Below are 18867 nucleotides of genomic sequence, written 5' to 3' on the forward strand. Positions count from 1 at the left end.
TTGTTCAGAGTGATGTTGCTTGTGTGCATGTTGGATTATTTCTACTAGATGGTTCTAGTTTGTTCATACATAGCCTATTTGTGTATTTTCTGTTGGAAACTCTCTAGTAGGTTCACTGTTGGAAAAAACATGCAAAGTTTGTGGTATGTGGGTGTTTTTTTTCCATTCTGGCTTCCGTTATTTTGGTAAATATGTTTGTTCACATTATTTAAAAAAGGAATGGTTTCTGATAATTCTGTCAGATATAACGAGTGAACAATGAATTGCTATAAGGGTGTGGCTTCTTCTTAAAGAATACAAACTGAAGAGCTAAAGTTTTTTTTGGCTTATTATACTGAATATGATTATTAGTAAGTTTTTGTTTTGTTTATTTTATTGGGGAAAATTAACACTTCGAATAACCTGAAATGGGTCATCCATATGGTGAGCTTTTGTGTGATTTGTTACTATGATGATGAGTCTATGACATATCCACTGTGAAGTTGGTCTTTCAGAAGCTTTCTACGATAGCCTGGCCAGGTCTAAATCCCTCTCATCATCAAGGAACTTGCATTATATATTTATTGGTAGGGCCTGTGTTTTTTTGCAATAAGTGGCAGTTTATCTGGAAATGGTGGTTATTTTCAGCTGGTGGTTCACTTGGCTTGAGTGCAACAGAAACATATTCAATCATAGTCTTCTAATGTGGTCACCTATTCATCACCATATTCAATCGGATATGCTATTTTTGTGCTGGACATAAATAATGGATCTCTGATATATCTTGGATTGGCCCTTATAATATTTGATGTGCTTAACAGAAAACAACAAAATGTTCTGCTAAATATTTGATGTGTTCTATATAGGAAAAAAGATGGAGAGACCTAAAGATGTATTATGAAACTATGCTACACTACAATGAGATGGTCGATTACTTTGCAACTATTGTAAGGTATACTTTAATGGAGGAATAACATGATTTAAGTATCATCTTGCAAGCATACCAAATAAGGATATTACTGCATGTGGGAATAACACGATTTAAGTATCATCTTTTTGTATAAACTTGAATCACTATCATGTTTGTTTTCTTGTGAACTTGTGGTCAATTTGTTTTTGTTCTTGTTTTAGTGGATGCTTGACACTTATTTGAATGAAAGTACATTTGATGCAAATGCTTATATTTATTTGATGTTTGATACTTTTTAGATATGGTTAGTAGGATTGAAAATAGATTTTATACTTTTTTTGCATGTAAAATAAATTAGTTTATTTTATTTTTGTTTTTAGATTTTTTTGAGAATTTATTTAATTTATTTATTTTTTCCCAAGATTTTGCCGAAAAAAAACTCGAGAAATATTCAAAAAGTTGAAAATCTCCCGATAAATTCACTGCCGAAAAATTGCTGTTTTAAACTTTTGTCACTACGATAAGGGAGAGGTTCATTTTTCGCAATGAAAAGTTCTGAATGCATGAGTCGCTCCCCTCAGGGTGCGACTCTTGCATCATCTCAGTTTTAACTGAGTGGGACACAATGCATCCTGTGCCAGATGTTCGCAGGATGTGTATCAAACACAGGACAATACCCAGGCGGAGGGCTGCAGTGTTCTTGCATGGGATGCAATCATGCAAATCAAATGCCCTCTTACTAATCCAATATCAATTTCCACGCTCGGCAGCCTCAACATGAGGAAGGAACAGATATCCCTGGAACTGTTGTCCATGTCGGGATTGAAGAACGGATTAGAGTGTAGGTTGTTCTTGATTGTGGTACAGAGTATGGGTATCTACATTCCATGTCTTTTTGAGATATCCAGCATAATCTGACCCGTGTACATGCCTATACTTTTAGATTGTTTATTTCTTAGATTACCAGCAGCAAGTTTGATGGAGCCTCAGCCAGTCTTATCCTAGACCTGATTCAAAATGAGATAGGATCAATGATGCAATAGCAGCTGGATGGCTGGTTGATATTGATGTTGCAGGCCAACCACCTAATCATTTTATATATTTTTTTCGATAATCAAGTTGAGGGATGGCCCCGGGGGCAGGGGTCTTATGCTGATGGCACGACCGCCGTAGGTATGGCAAGAGCGACCAAGTCTTCGTGCTGGGTGAGGTTTCTGCAGATTATACATTCAAAAATAAAAAAAAGGTCGGAGGGATAACATACGCAGAATTCCAATCCAAGACCCTTAATGTGACCTAACCATCCAGCTATCTCTTCTGATCCCAGCCAGCTGCCTAAGCTTACTTTGATCATGGTACGCCAACCGCCCTAAAGAGGGATGCAGTCATAAAATGGGACTCATAATAGTTCATCATAATGCACCATCTGTAGCAAATCTCAAATCGGCATCTTTTCCATCAAAAGCAGCCTGCGCGTTTTGCTATGGAACAAAGGGCTTCATTTACACCAATATTCAGTCATATCTCAAGTTATACCAGAAACAGAAATTCATTATATATTTCCAACTTCATTGATGATAACAGGCAGTACTTGAAAAGAGACTACAGTGAAAAGTTGCAGAGACACTACTGTTTCTAACTAGTAACTACTGCTGCTATGTTTATCCAAAAACCATTACTTGGTAGGGAAAACCCTAACATCATCTAGGACAGGGCCACAAAGGGAAACAAGATCAGTAGCCTTTGTGTGGTAGAAAGAGCTGAAGAAGGTGATCCTTGTCCTCTTGCCAATAGAAGTGAACTTGAAGCTTGCTCTCTTAAACCCACCTTTTCCTTTGGATACCAAAGGAATCTTCAGTGTCTGGGTCCCAGCAAATGCTTCAACCAGCATGGAGCCATGGCAAGAGTTATTTGCATCACCAACCATGAAAGTTAGGTTGTAGACCTTGTTGGGGACTGTTCTTATCACCTGAGCGATCGCGCTTTCTCTTCCAGCAACTAGCTCAACTGCAGCGAGTCCAGACGGGACTGAGAAATGATGGGAATCTATGTATCTCACTGATTTCAGGGATTCCACAATCCAACCAGGAAGAGGAGACATCAGGTCTTGTTGTTTTGGAGGGAGAAGGACACCAGAAGAAGAGTTCTTGAATACAATAGGACCTTCTTCAAAGCCACCATTTTTCACTAGATTATCTGAGTAAGCAAGGGAGAAAAGCAGAAGATTCAGAATCTAAATAACTTTAAGGTTTCAAGAAAAATATTGATAGAAAAAGAAAAAAATTCTCAAAGTAGTACTTTTTAAAATGGAACGATAACACTGCAATATGAGAATAGAAATCCTGTATAGAGTAAAACAAAATCATCCATAGTAATTTAAAAGGGTAGTCAATTAGATTCTCAGGTAAAAGACCGAGTAAATGAGATATGATTATCACAATGAATGACCATGGAAGAGGAAAGCAGCAGTGAAGTTCAACTAAAATCATCTTAATCAGAAAGCCAATGAGATTTTCATTAGTCTTTATGAGGACTTGCTTTTGGGTTTGGATCTCAGATTCATGGCATATGCTTCCACAGGAAGACAAGAAAGGCATTCTTAGCTAATATCAAAGAATAACATTTCTTAATTTCATGTCATAATACAGTTTTTTTTTATATTGGTTGGACTTGGGTCCATGAAGGAAATAACACACGCATTCCAGTGAACCAATACCTATAAAACATTAAAGCTGCAAATATTTGATACATATAACTCATCTCTCTCATATTGAATACTAAACTACCTCTTGTTGGGAGTGGAGGGGCTAACTCCTTAATTGCAACAGCATCCAGAAGAGGTCCACAATGAGGATCTTCTTGGATCCCTGGGTTGTGAAAAGTTAGACGAGCAATCGTAGAGTTCGGCCTGAATCCCCATGCATAAGTATCACCACCATTGCTGCTGTAGAGCGTCCCAAGTGGAAGTTCACCAGTTAGAGGTGGGACAGAGACCCTCAACACCTCATCCTGTGCACAAGTTCTTGAGGAACTGAATGTCAGTGAATACAGAGCCCCTGGTTTCAGTGGTATCAACTGGGAGATTGAGGCCTCATTCCCGAGCCTGACCGCACGGGTGCCGTGCGGCACGGCAAAGACCATGCCACCAGGCTGTGGCCCAGTTGAGATGTACTCAACCAGGCCATGAATCACCCATTTGGGCAGTGAATGCTTGCCTATGATCACAGTCTTGTTCAGATTGGAAGGAGTTGGTGCTTCCTCAAAGTTACCATTAGGAAGAAGGCCTGCACAAAGAGGAAAAGTCCACATCGAATATGCTTCAAACATCCATGTTGAACAAGGAAGAGAGAAAAGAGAAAACCAAAGAAAAACAGAGCATTAAGAACAGAGAATACAGCGTTTCGTAAGGATCCCATTAGAGTTAAAATAATAAAGGGATCACGTTTATCATGGATAAATGTAGTGAGTTGAAGAAAGCTTATAAGAGAACATAATATCTAGTTTCCATTTAGAAGTTGGAAATGTAGTTATTTTCCTATCTTCAATGGAAGAAAAGCCTATTAGCAATGAGAAAGAGTTTTCTTTTTCTTAAGATGAAGAAAAACAGCATTGTTATTTATCAAAGAGAACAAGGGTGGATAACTGCATTGCTTTTTACCAATAAAACCCACTGACAACAACAATAAATCTATCAACAGCAGAATGTAGAAAAATGGAAGGGTCAATAACTGCATTATCTTTCACTAAGAAAACAAAAACCCATCAATAATAGAACGTAGAAAACGGAAGAAAAGGAGAAACCATGCTGCAATATAAAACAGAAATGCTTATTTTTCAAAGGAACAAAAAATGATGCAATATCTTCGTACAGAGCAAGTAAAATAGTGACTCTAAATAGAAAGAAACAAAGCAAAGGACCAGATAAGAGGACTGCAAAAAGGATCTAAAACTTATCAAGAGTACCCCTCATCCTCAAGGACTTCAACATTGTAATGGAGTATCATATAAAATATTTTGACTGCAAAAGGGTCCAAAACCTATAAACTCCATAACCACCATAACCCTTGAACCTTAACATTTTAAAGGAGTACCATTGAATAGCACCAAAAATTAAAAGGATCCAAAACCCATAAAAGCATAATGACTAACCCCCAAACCTCAAAAACACACCAAACTAAAATAAAGCAAAGCAAGAAAAAAAAGGAAGAAGAAGAAGAGAGAAGAAAACATATTGTGAAAATGGACAGTACCATCAAGATCATCCAATGCAGCACCAAGCACAATGATATGACTGAAGAAGAAAATGGAAGTCGAAAAAGCTGCTGCTCTGAGAAGAGGTCTAAGACCCATCATGCAACACCAAGAGAGAGAGAGAGAGAGAGAGAGAGAGAGAGAGAAGAACGAAGAAAGAAGAAAGATGGCAGTGCAGAGAGAAAGAGGCTTTGTATTTATAGCAAAAATGGAGCAAGAAAAAGTAGCAGAAATCACGTTGAGGGTGCCGAGAAATACGGGCCTCTGTGAGTCAGTAATGGAGTGTGGGGGTGTTGTCGGTTTGCCGCAGTTTTATTTACGTTTTCTTTGTTTTCTTTTCCTTTCCCATATCATGGTTCAGAGTCCCAAACCAAGTCCGGTCTTTGGTGGGCCTACCTCTAGGTCTCCCTCCGAATTCCTTTTGTATCATTCAGAGTTGACTGTTTTGCCCTTGCTTCGATGAATATTTTGCCCTTACCTCAAAGTTCACTGAAATGCCTCATTGGCAAGAATGAACCAGGTAGTCTCATAACTTATTTTCTATGTACAAATGCAGAGAGTTTTGCATTGGCATAAACAATGAGTTTAACAAAACCAAGCCTGGTAACAAGAGTTCTGTTTTTTGGATTTATAATCCTAAGACCTGGTCACGCTGGCTCATCCTGCTATATCTATGGTCGCTGTGTGGACAGTTGGTTTGCGCTGCTCATAAGAATCGAACCTTGACTGTCCGTCTAGCAGCCAAGGCCCCCACCCCCACTATCGCTCCGAAGCGGAGAAGAGTCGTCACTCGCAGCTCGCCTTCCTTTAGTCTGGCTTCATAGACAACTTCGCTCATAGGCAATACTCTCTATGAAAAGGTGCTAGGCTTTGTTCTACTTTGTAATGTAAGTAGTTCCAAATCATTTTCTTTAAGTAATAAAAAGTGATTTGATAGATCACCCGATCTGCTCTAGACAGAAATACCGACTTTGAAAACTAAGACCTAATCGGGTTGGTCTTAACTCACCTTAATTACCCCCACCGCCTTTGCAACGTACGCCCATCAACAAGCAGGATGAACCACCAGCTTCACTTTGCGGAAGAGATGCTCACTTTGGGAATTGAACTTGGGATAGGTGAACAAACTCCTTCAACAAAGCTTGAGGCCAAGTGGGCAATGATCCATCGAGGTCCGTACAAAGTGTGCATGACTCTTCTGTTTTAGTCCAACAAGCCACAATTCAACAAAAATCAAGAACATGCATATTATATTAATTACATGTTTAAAAAAAAACGTGATTTAGTAATCTCGATGCCCAATATCTTTAGACAAGATTGGCATTTGACTTGGTGGCAATGTTGTTAGAATCGATTCACGGTTTCTTAAAAAAAATGAAAAAAATTGAACCCAATTGAATCAGCCTTTTTTTTAACATCATGATACATGTCATTAAAAAATATGCATCCCTTTTAAAAGTATTAAAAAAATAACCTAAATCATTCTTGAACGGACCCTTTTGGATAGTGTTTTGGGCTAATTGGATCTGAATCGCCCGATTCAGACCAATTTTGACAACATTGATTGGTGGTGCCGATAGTGACAAACGTTTTTTTCGGCAACATCTCTTTTTTCAAAAACTCACAAGAAATTGAAATTTTTTCATAAATCTTGCATTTTTTCAGCAAAATCTTGGCAATAAAAAAATAAATAAATCTAAAAAATAATTTTATAAGAAAATATTAATAAAAATAGATATACAAATAAAATACACGGTTTTTTCATGATAAATAGCCGTTTAAAACGTAAATATCACATTTAAATCATGGTATTTATGTTTTTTTCATAAATCTCACAATATTTTAAAAATCTCGCGAGAAATTATCATTTTCAGCTTTCAGGCAATTTCTTGCAATATTATCGCCAAATTTTCATAAATCTTGCGATATTTGTCACTGTGGTGGTGCCTCCCACATTTACTAGCTCGTTTATGTTTTTATGACCACAACAATCAAGTTTTGACCCTTTTGCAAAGGGTTGTCTTTGTCAGTCAGGGTGCATTTGGGAAGACGTATCGAAAAATCTAGATTTATGAAAATTCAGTTTTTCTGAAAATCTACTTCTGTAACCCTCTTTTCTAAAATAATGAGAGCTTATATTTTTGCAGAATTTTGAGGTGATTCGTTTTAAGTGCATTTTTTAAATATAACTTATATGGAATGAAAAATGAGATAGGAGGGTGTAGCTAGAATTTTATAAATTTTAGTGCTCATAAAATTGCAATTTTCATCATCTAACGATTCATAGCAAATGAATCATGTTGAACGTCTGTGGGGTTTAATTTGCAAAACAACCGACCACATAGTATTAATGGTGGAAGGAACCAATTCTTTTGAAATATGATGCATAATATGGGTGTGTCTGTCAATGGGTCGGGTTTATATTGGGTACTTGATCCGACTTGAACTTGAATTCTTGATTGGGATGGCAGTGGACCGGGGCAGGGGACAAGGTCTCCACCCCCACCCCATCTCAAAATCCTGCCCACCATCCCCGCCTCCATCCTTGCACGGGTTTTGATTTTAACCTCCATCCTCGGTTCAAACGGGGCGAGATGGAGCGGGGCCCATTTCTCCTCGATCCATTGCCATTCCTAAAGAAGGACCGGGATGAGGCAAGACGGGGTTAGAGATGGAGATGGGGATGGGGCGGGGTCGGAAAAAATGTAAGTCCATCCCTGCACGGGTTTTCATTTTTACCTTCATCCCTGTTTTATGTTTTTCATCCCCGGTTCAAACGGGGTGAGACGGGGCGGTGCGGGGCCCCATTTTCTCCTGGTCTACTGCCATCCTTAATTCCTCAGGATAGTCATGAAAAATACTGACCCGAGTAATATTCAAGTTGATTCGAACACAGCCAGAGCAATATGCAGGTGGGATTTGGGTCATAATTTTGTTTGGTAATCGATGGCTTTTATATAGGTATTTTTAATAAAAATAAAATTTTAAATTTTTGCCTGGTATAAAATTTCATTTTGGTGACCTGACAAAACACAAACCTGAACCCGGATTTGTTGTTTGGGTGGGATCCGGTATAGCCTACTGGGTCGGGTTGGTACCAATGGTGGCTCTGCTTGTTTGGTACATGCTTGTATTGGGACATTGCAAGTTCAAAACCCAAAGGCTTGTTTGATAGTTTGTCTAAGATCGGAGGAAATGAACAAACAAAACGGATAGAACACTTGTAACAATTGTACCAAGTTCAACATGTGTTTTAGGCTGTAGGCGAACAAAGAGAGAAACATGAACAAAGAACAAGGGACAATGATTTTTAAAAAAAAGTTTTTATGAGTGTAGTTTTGTAATTTGACATTGTTTCTGGTCGACTTGGAGGCAATGATTCTGTTGCTTTACGGGTATTATCTGTTAGCAAGGCACTGCAAATAAATCCATCTTTCTTGCATTTGTTGCTTCAATATGACAAAAAAGACCCCAAGCTCCTGCTTCTTTGCATTGAATGACAATAAGCAGTCAATAACTCTCTATAAATAGCCCTTAAAATTGTATCACACCGTCCATCGATCACCGTCTGTTTTTAAGATATTTATGATCTACGGTGGCCTATAACTGTGGCCTACAGCCATCACAGTTACAAAAAAAAAAACCCTAATAGAAAGCCAAACACCATGGTGGATATAAAATCTGAAAGAAATCGGAATTTCTAGGTTATTGGGCTTCCATTGTCACTAGAAAGTAGGGATGTCAATGGGTGGGATATACCCGATATTGGACCTGATGCCGAATCCAACGGATATCCGAATCTGATTACATGTATTTTTTCAGATTCAGTGTTAGTTTTTTTTCCATCCGAATACAATTAGCAAATATTCAATTAGTCGGATTTGGTATTGACTACATCTGACCTGAATCCGAACCGTTTACACCTTGTACAAATGTCAAATTCTCAGCTTTTCAGGAATTTGTGATCCTTGATTTTTTTTTCCATCTTTTTGCTGTTTGTAAGAAATTTAGAGGAATTTGGATCAGATCAGTCACTTGGATACCCCTCATTCAAGAGATCAACGACATACAACCATCATGGTTGGATAGCTTATTTTATATATGGGTCCAACAAATTTTTTCACAGCCAATCAAGCACTAGGGGTGGCAAAACCTGACACGACCCGCCAACCCGCCTCTTAGGCGGGTTTGGGTTGGGCTTAAGCCAACCCAAATGGGTCGACCCGCGTAACCCATTTATTAAACAGGTCGGTTTCGGGTTGGGGGTATGCCAACCCGCCAACCCGGCCGACCCGTTTAATAAACGGGTTAGGCGGGTGGGTCAACCCACCAACCCGTCTGCCAACCCGACCCGCCAACCCGTCAACCCACCAACCCGGCCCGTCAACCCGACCCGCGAACCTGAGAACCCGTTTACCCGACCCAACCCATTTATTAAATGGGTTGGCGGGTCGTGTCGGGTTACCCGTTTATTAAACGGGTCGGGTTCGTGTTTGCCACAGCCGACCCGTTTAATAAACGGGTCGGGTTCGGGTTGAGGTATGCTGACCCGCCAACCCGTCGGGTCGACCCGCCAACCCGACACGATTGCCACCCCTATCAAGCACTAGATGAATGGCACCCAAGGTATTTAAAATGGACAGCTGAGAGCAAAGCAATCCGACCATGGTGGTTAGATGCCATTGATTGCTTGGAGAATGGCACCTGCATACACAAAATAGCATGTTTGCAGATCAAGTGAAATGTGACCAAATTCATGAACTCCAAAATTCTCTCTCAAAACACAATCTTACACCAACTTGGTCACATTTCAATAACTTCATATCTCATGGACAAAAGGGCTAACCAGAAAAATGTATGGATTCATAAAGGGACTTATGTTTGCTACTCGCATGGGTAAGGAACCCCTTAGGTACCGTTTGGATGACACCCAAAACCTAGTTATAAACTGGGCTTTGGGTGCAAACTGAGTTTTACATTCAAAACGTGTTTGAACTTTTGGTTAAAACCTGGCTAACTGAAAAAAAAGGCCCTCTCCAAAGTTTGCAACCTGGTTCATGGGTCCCTCCCCAACACAGTCAATTCTCTCTCTCTTTCTCTCTCCCCTCCACCCTACCTCTACACACCTCCTATAAATCTGGTCATTTTCGGCCGGTGACCAGTGGTTAAGTGGCTGGATTCGTACTGCTCGGCGAGGGTGGTACCAGCCAGCCAGTGATCGACCGAAAAAACTCTTTTTTGTTTTGTTTTCCAAAGATGGGGTGGTTGGCCGGGCATATCCCAGCTGGTGGCTGGCCAGAAAATAGCCGGTCAACCATCCCTCTTTTTTGTTTTTCACATCTAATGGTTGGACGACCATTTTTCGGCCAACCACCAGTCGAGAAATGGGTTGGCTGGTGTCGCCCGGCAAAGGCAACACCGGCCAGGCTATTTGCCGACCGAAGGTTGGCCGAAAAACACACCACCTTTCTTTTTCTTTTTGCTTTAAGGTGACCAAAAACCTTAAAACTAGGTTTTTAGTCACCCAAACCGCCCAACAGGCTGTTTTTGGAAAGCCAGGTTTGTCAAAAACCTTTTTTCAGGCAAAGCATAGCTTCCCAAAAACCATAGATTTGAGGCCACCGCCTTGGGCCTCTTACTTTGGAGTAGGGGTGGCAATCGGGTCGGGTTGGCGGGTTGGTGTGTCAGCATACCTCAACCCGAACCCGACCCGTTTATTAAACGGGTCGGCTGTGGCAAACATGAACCCGACCCGTTTAATAAACGGGTAACCCGACACGACCCGCCAACCCATTTAATAAATGGGTTGGGTCGGGTAAACGGGTTTTCAGGTTCACGGGTCGGGTTGGCGGGTTGACGGATCGGGTTGGCAGGTTGGCAGACGAGTTGGCGGGTCGGGTTGGCGGGTCGACCCACCCGCCTAACCTGTTTATTAAACGGGTCAGGCGGGTTGGCATACCCCTAACACGAACCCGACCCATTTAATAAACGGGTTAGGCGGGTCGACCCGTTTATTAAACGGGTTCATTTTTTCCAAACCCGAACCCGCCTAAGAGGTGGGTTGGCGGGTCGTGTCAGGTTTTGCCACCCCTACTTTGGAGGGCCTCCAAATTTTGTAATTACGTGTGAAAGTTGTGGTAATATACGATATAGTGTTGGCAGTGGACAGGGGCGGGGGGACAAGGGTTAAAGAATGCAACCACACATACATGCTCTGGCAGTGACAACCTACATCTACAGAAAAACAGTCACTTTCTCTTAGATTATTATTCACCGTTGGTTACAAGACTACACTATATATAATAAAAACAACAACAATCAACAATAGTAATTGCTGGAGATAGACAATATCTTCATCCAGAGAAAATAAGAAATAACCCACGATAATGTTGCATATGCTGGCTCCACATTTTGTGGAAACTGAATCCATATCATAACAACCCTTTGAGTAGAGATAAGATCCTCTCATCTCATGATAACGATGACATTCTCTCCCCTCAAGTTGGTGCGTAGATGTCAATCTGTCCTAATTTGCAACTTAACTTATAGTGTTTTTTCTGGCTTAGAGACTTAGTAAAGATGTCAGCTAACTGCTCTTGGCTTCCCACATATGACGTGTAAACCTCTTTAGCCTAAATCTTTTCTCTCACAAAGTGACAGTCGACTTCAATGTGTTTGGTTCTTTCATGAAATACTGGATTAGCTCCAATGTATATAACAACCATGTTGTCACACTTAAGCTTCATTGGTTGAGAAATTGTTATGCCCATATCAATAATAAGAGCCTTAATCCAAATAAGCTCATATGTGCATACAATCATGACGCGATATTCAACTTTGGCACTGGACCTAACAACAACATATTGTTTCTTGCTCTTCCAAGTCACTAGGTTGCCACCAACAAATGAGTAGAACCCAGTAGTAGATCTTCTATCATTAGGGCCTCCCCCGCCCAATCTGCATCGGTAAATCCCACAATATCAAGGTTTTTATTTTTTTACATAAGAACTCCCTTGCCTGGGCTGCCTTTAAGATATTGGAGAATTTTGTGAGCAACGTCAATATGAGTCGATCGAGGTTGATGCATGAACTAACTTATTACACTTACAGCATATGTGATATCCGGATCACTACAACAAACCAGTGGATTAGCGACGACCTCATTCCGTCGCTAATCCGTCGCTAACCGGCTTAGCGACGGATTAGCGACGAAGTAGCGACGAATATCTTACGTCATGAATTTTTCGATGCTAACTGGCGACGACATAAATTTGTCGCCAGTTCCGTTGCTAATTGTGACGGAATAACGAACGACGGATTTCGTCGTAAATTCGTCGGTACTAAACGGTGGCCTCGGCTTGGCGACGAATTTACAGTCGTCGCTAAATTATATGTATAGCGACAGATATATCTGTCGCTAATCCGTCACAAACAAGAAAAAAAATAAAAAAAAATATTTGAAAATTAAATATCGAGAACGCTACAATTTATATTTCTTGCACAATTTATATTTCCTGTAAATAAAAACAAAGTACACATAAAATTACATATAAAAGGAAACTAAAACAATTAATCGTTCCACTTTAAAATTAACAAGTTTAATTATTTACAATTCAATAATTACATTTTTTAAACAAAAAAAATAGAACAAATTCAACACATTAATCTAATCATCGCCAAGATTTTGTGCGTCTTCTTGTTCATTGCCTTGATCTGTCCCTTCAGCTCCGCTACGTTGATTATCGCTAGCAGCCTACACAAGAAAAGAACAGTCAGTATTGATAAACAAAATATATTGAAATAAATTATACACTATATGTGATTCTATCATGTGCTCATATGTGTTCTAAGGCAGTAAAAAAACTCTATATGTGATTATATCATGCTCATATGTGCTCTAAGGCAGGCAAAAAACTGAATATGTGATTCTATCATGAATGATATGTGTTCTAAGGCAGTAAAAAAAGTCTATATGTGATTATATCATGCTCATATGTGTTCTAAGGCAGCCAGAAAAACTCTATATGTGATTCTATCATGCTCATATGTGCTCTAAGGCAGACAAAAAGCTATATATGTGATTCGATCATGCTCATATGTGTTCTAAGGTAGTAAAAACACTGAATATGTGATTATAGCATGCTCACATGTGTTCTAAGGCAGTCAAAAAAACTTTATATGTGATTCTATCATGCTCATATGTGCTCTAAGGCAAGCAAAGCAAAAAACTTTATATGTGATTCTATCATGAATGATATATGTTCTAAGGCAGTAAAAAAACTCTATATGTGATTCTAGCATGCTCATATGTGTTTTAAGGCAGTCAAAAAACTGAATATGTGATTATAGCATGCTAATATGTGTTCTAAGGCAGTCAAAAAACTGAATATGTGATTATAGCATGCTCATATGTGTTCTAAGGCAGTCAAAAAAACTTTATATGTGATTCTATCATGCTCATATGTGCTCTAAGGCAGGCAAAAAACTTTATATGTGATTATAGCATGCTCATATGTGCTCTAAGGCAGGCAAAAAACTCTATATGTGATTCTACTATGCTAATATGTGCTCTAAGGCAGACAAAAAACTATATATGTGATTCGATCATGCTCATATGTGTTCTAAGGCAGTCAAAAAACTGAATATGTGATTATAGCATGCTCATATGTGTTCTAAGGCAGTCAGAAAAACTCTATATGTGATTCTACCATGCTCATATATGCTCTAAGGCAGGCAAAAAGCTGTATATGTGATTCTAGCATGCTCATATGTGTTTTACGACAGTCAAAAAACTGAATATGTGATTATAGCATGCTCATATGTGTTCTAAGGCAGGAAAAAAAACTAAATATGTTAAGGCAATCAAAGTTACATGAAATCTAACGACATGCAATATATTGCATGAAACTTTCATACCTGAGAGGGACCTGCAATCGAAGTTTCCCTGTTCAACAAAAAAATGTTGAACTCAGCTCGGAGAACGTCGACGACGGTTTCATGGAAGTAGTCACTCATTGTGTCCTTAACGATCTGGCGTATATCATCACCGAAAAGAATAGGATGTTGCTTGGAGCTTATGTCGATGAAAGAAGTATGTGAGCCGTAACTGAAAGAAGCAATAACAGGTGAAGTGTTCATATTACTCCCAAACCCGAACACACGACCCTTTTTGGGTTCACCTGCTGCAGTCACACATGCTGCAAGATCAAATGATGGATGTTGAGTAGCGTAATCATCATATCGCTCTACCATCGGTTGCTCATATGCCTCCTACAAAATAATGTTTAAAGTATGCATTAATAATTAATGATAACATTATGATAACTTGCATATTGCAATGATTATTAATAAATAAATACATACCATTGTCGTTCTCGCCTTCTCTGATACGAAGTCTTTCGTGGTCTTCCGTTTATGTGTTTCAACAAACACATCCTTATATGGTACAATGCCTCCTTTTTTTGCTTCCTGTGAAGTTAAATGATAAAAAATTTAGTTAACAAGTTTGCAACAATACTTATAAAATTGATATTATATATTGTTGAGTTACCATTTTCTTCAAGTGGCTCCCAAAAGTCTTAGATCTACTTGTGTGTAGATGGGCTTCAGGCATTTTTGTTCAATTTTGTGCAGCCTTCGTAGAGCGATTTCGAAATGCATCCCTCGTCCACTTGTCGCACATTCCCTCCCAATAATCTCTCTTGATAGTAATAGGGCTATGGCCCTTCCACTATAGTGGATCATCTATTCCGCCAGATGCTTTTTTTGCTGCAGTCTTCATATTGTGCAACATGTCTGCAAATCGATTGACAGCCACCCTCTGTCACACCTTCCTTGCATCATGTTCCTCCATTGTAGTCGCGAAGCGATTCGAAGCCTGTATATATTTTTAGAAAGTTAGTAGACATGACTATAAAAAAAAATTAAATATGAAACACATTAATTATGACAAACAACTGTATACCGTGAATGAGAATAACAATCTGTCTATCATCACTTTTGGATACTCTTTTCATTGAGCGACCGGTTCTGGTAGATATTGAAGAAGTGAATTCCTAATCTCGCGTACTACTTCTTGTGGCTCAAACCTCACGCTGCACATGAATTGGTACACAGTAAATATCAATATAAAATATTTATAAGATATGCAATAAGTGAAAACAAAATACTTATGGTCGATTATCGATATACACTATTCGAATGAGTCTTCTTGTGCCAGACTGAGAAGACTTTGCATCATGTGTTGGCTCCTGACTTGTATGATCAACTGGTGTAGGTATGTCATGTACAAGCGAAACATCATCTGTAAAAAAATACGTTAGAAATTCTCAGAATGCACATTTTAACTAATCAAGCATCCAATTAGTTAAATGATATACGTATCACAGGAGCCTGTAAAGATGAAGGCTGGGTCTGGCTACTACTGGATGAACGACCACTGTAAGTTCTACGAACCATATTCTAACAAATAAAAAATGACATACAATACATTCAAATAATTCACATCAAGTATTACAATACATTCAAATCATTCGCATCAAGTATTGCAATACATTCAAATGATTCATAACAAGTATTACAATACATTTAAATAATTTAAATCATTCACATCAAGTACAATACAACCCATTCATCTGCATCAAGTATTACAATACATTCAAGTCATTCACATCAAGTATTGCAATGCATTCAAATCATTCACATCAAGTATTGCAATGCATTCAAATCATTCGCATCAAGTATTACAATACATTCAAATAGAGGTTTGTATTACAAGATTTTGCTCACTAGCTTGAGAATTCTTCCTCGTCACTTGTTTGACTTTCATATTCTTCTTCTTCTTCTTCTTCATTGTTTACCCATCCACTTGGTATATCGTTTAGATCACATTCTTTTATGAATGTTTCATCGGCCAATTGAGATATGACATGCATATCATGCGCAACATCGTGACCATAAAAGAAGTCATAGATATCATCTGATTGATAGTAATCACTGTCTTCAGCTAACTTGTCTTCCTGTAACTGATCATACTCAGGGTATAATTTGGACTTCACCTTGCAAACTGCCCACCATTCATTTCTATCTGACTTTTTTATACTTGGATATGAAGTATAATAAACCTGTTGAGCTTGCGAGGCTAATATGAATGGTTCATATGTTCCAAACCTTGATTTATGATTCACCTCTACAATGCCTGAGGCTTTGTCGAGTCTTGTTGCAGTTGGATCAAACCAATGACACTTGAATAAAGTTACCCTATTATTTATGCCTAAGTAAGTCAACTTCATTATTTTCTATATAACACTGTAGTAATCATGTTCATTTTCACTGTAGTTGCTACCCTTGACACACACGCCACTATTCATCATTGATTTGTGTATACCGTAATCTTTTGTATGAAATTGATAACCATTTATGATGTACCTGTTGTAGCATTGCACAACTTTGGTCGGACCATTTTCTAAATCACATATTCCTTCATCTTTAACATCACCATGGCGGACCTACGCACATACATAAACAATGATTGTGATCACGACCAATTAAGTAACTTAGTGTTGTTTACAAGTACAAAATTTATGTTAGCATCCTTACCAACTGTTTCAACCACTCTACAACTTAGTTTCACGTTCTTTTTGTACTTCTGCATCAGTGAGATGTGAAACTTCTCTTCGCAACTCCAGATCAAATCGTCTACAAACCACAAATACTTATATTACTGAACCATGTATGCACGTATAGAACATAAAAGGATTTATAATTGTGTTGCGTCTACATATACTTACTCGATGTATGGGTCGATCGCTGAGCAATTAAAAAGAATATAGATGTGTGCTGCGTCTTGCTCTCGATCTGCCAATAGCCTTGATCGGCAACTACCAAATTCATGCTCAAGTGGTTGAAATATCGACAGCTTGTCAGCTACAGTTATTTGTTCTCCATCATCGTTACGAGGCGGGCATGTGTAATGTGTTGGAATGTGAGGTTCAAAGTACATAGATGAGAAATTTGAAATCTCTTCTAAAGTGTACGCCTCACAAATAGAGCCTTCTACTCTTGCTTTATTACGAACCTTTTTTTTGAGGTCAAACATGCATATGTAAAAAATATACATTTCAAATTTGAAATATCTGTCGTTGAAGAGACAAATATAAAAAAACATATACCTTTCAAATGGGTACATCCATCGATATTGCACAGGGCCACCAACCCTTAGTTCATATGGCAAATGTATAATCAAATGTTCCATAACATCGAAAAATGATGGCAGAAAAATCTTTTCTAGCAGACAAACAGTGGTGATGACAGAGTCCTCGAGATTATTTACATCAGATACTACGACTTTCGATGCACACAATGTTCTAAAAAATCCACTCAACTCAAACAATACCCCCCATATAGGTTTGTCTAACATATCATGGAATGCTAGGGGTATCAATCGTTGCATAATGACATGACAATCATGGCTCTTCAACCCATATAAATGTCCATCGTCAATCTTCATAGCCCGAGCAATGTTAGAGACATATTCATCTAGAAATCTCAATTGTCTCAACCATTGACATACATGCTTTATTTGATCAGGTTCAAGCACGTACTTTGCCTTGGGTTTCAGTACTTTGCCATTATACTCTTTGAGTTCCAATTCTGGTCTTTTACATATTACTTTTAAATCCATACGGGCTTTCAGATTATCCTTCATTTTCCATTTAACATTCATTACTGTATTGAACACATTATCAAACACATTTTTCTCCACATGCATCACATCCAAATTATGTTGTATCAATAGTGTCGGCCAATATAGTAGTTCCCAAAAATAGATTTCTTTGTCCAATTGTGATCCTTCCCAAATCCACAGAAGGGTGTTGGACTGCGGACATCTGTTAATATATCTGGAAAGTATCGCAATCTTCTTAGAATCTCTATGCCAGACAATCTTGTGGATGGACCTTCCATTTCAGTTGTGCCTGTACTAAACACATTCCTTTGTCGTCGGAACGGATGGTCGCTGGGTAGAAATTGACGATGGCACTCAAACCAGCAAGGCTTCCTTCCATGTGTCAATCTAAAAGCTTTGATATCCTCCATGCAGTACGGACATGCCAACCTCCCATGTGTGCTCCAACCAGATAATATATCATATGCAGGGAAGTCACTGATTGTCCATAGAACAACGACCTTCATATTAAAATTTTGTTTTTTGTGGGCATCATACGTGGTAACACCGTCATCCCATAGTACTTTTAGTTCATCAATCAATGGCCTTAAATAAACATCAAGATTTTGGCCAGGTGAGGTCGAACCAGGGATCAACAAAGACAAGAAAAGATTTGGACGTTTCATACACAAGCTTGGTGGAAGGTTGTATGGAGTTACAAATATTGGTCAGCATGAGTATGGAGTTGATCTGCCTCCAAATGGATTAAATCCATCTGTACATAGACCGAGTCTAACATTTTGCACTTCCATTGCGAAGTTCTAATGAGTACGATCAAAGTGCTTTCAAGCTTCAGCATCAACAAGATGTGTGATCTTGTTTTCATCGTGTCGAACTTTTTTTGCATGTCATCTCACGTGTTTAGCTGTCCTTGAAGACATATACAATTGTTGTAATCTAGGAGTGATAGGAAAGTAGCGGAGCGACTTGTATGAAACTTCCTTTGATCTCGTGCTACCATTGCCTCTTGTCTTTGGCTTGAACCGAGGATGCCCACATGACG

The 18867-nt window shown here is 38.8% G+C and overlaps 1 protein-coding gene across 1 annotated transcript; it reads right to left on the reverse strand.

The window, feature by feature from the left end:
* Window positions 1-2507: 2507 nt before the first annotated feature.
* On the reverse strand, window positions 2508-4705 carry LOC149815542 (protein TEEBE-like). The gene is made up of 2 exons (XM_089989061.1): window positions 3676-4705; window positions 2508-3085 (listed from the first exon to the last, which is right to left on the reverse strand). The coding sequence occupies exons 1-2, from the start codon at window positions 4214-4216 to the stop codon at window positions 2565-2567; spliced, it is 1062 nt and encodes a 353-aa protein (XP_089845187.1). The 5' UTR covers window positions 4217-4705; the 3' UTR covers window positions 2508-2564.
* Window positions 4706-18867: the final 14162 nt, after the last annotated feature.

Source organism: Nuphar pumila, chromosome 15, assembly GCF_984573655.1.
Source record: "Nuphar pumila chromosome 15, dmNupPumi1.hap1.1, whole genome shotgun sequence".
Lineage (NCBI taxonomy): Eukaryota > Viridiplantae > Streptophyta > Magnoliopsida > Nymphaeales > Nymphaeaceae > Nuphar > Nuphar pumila.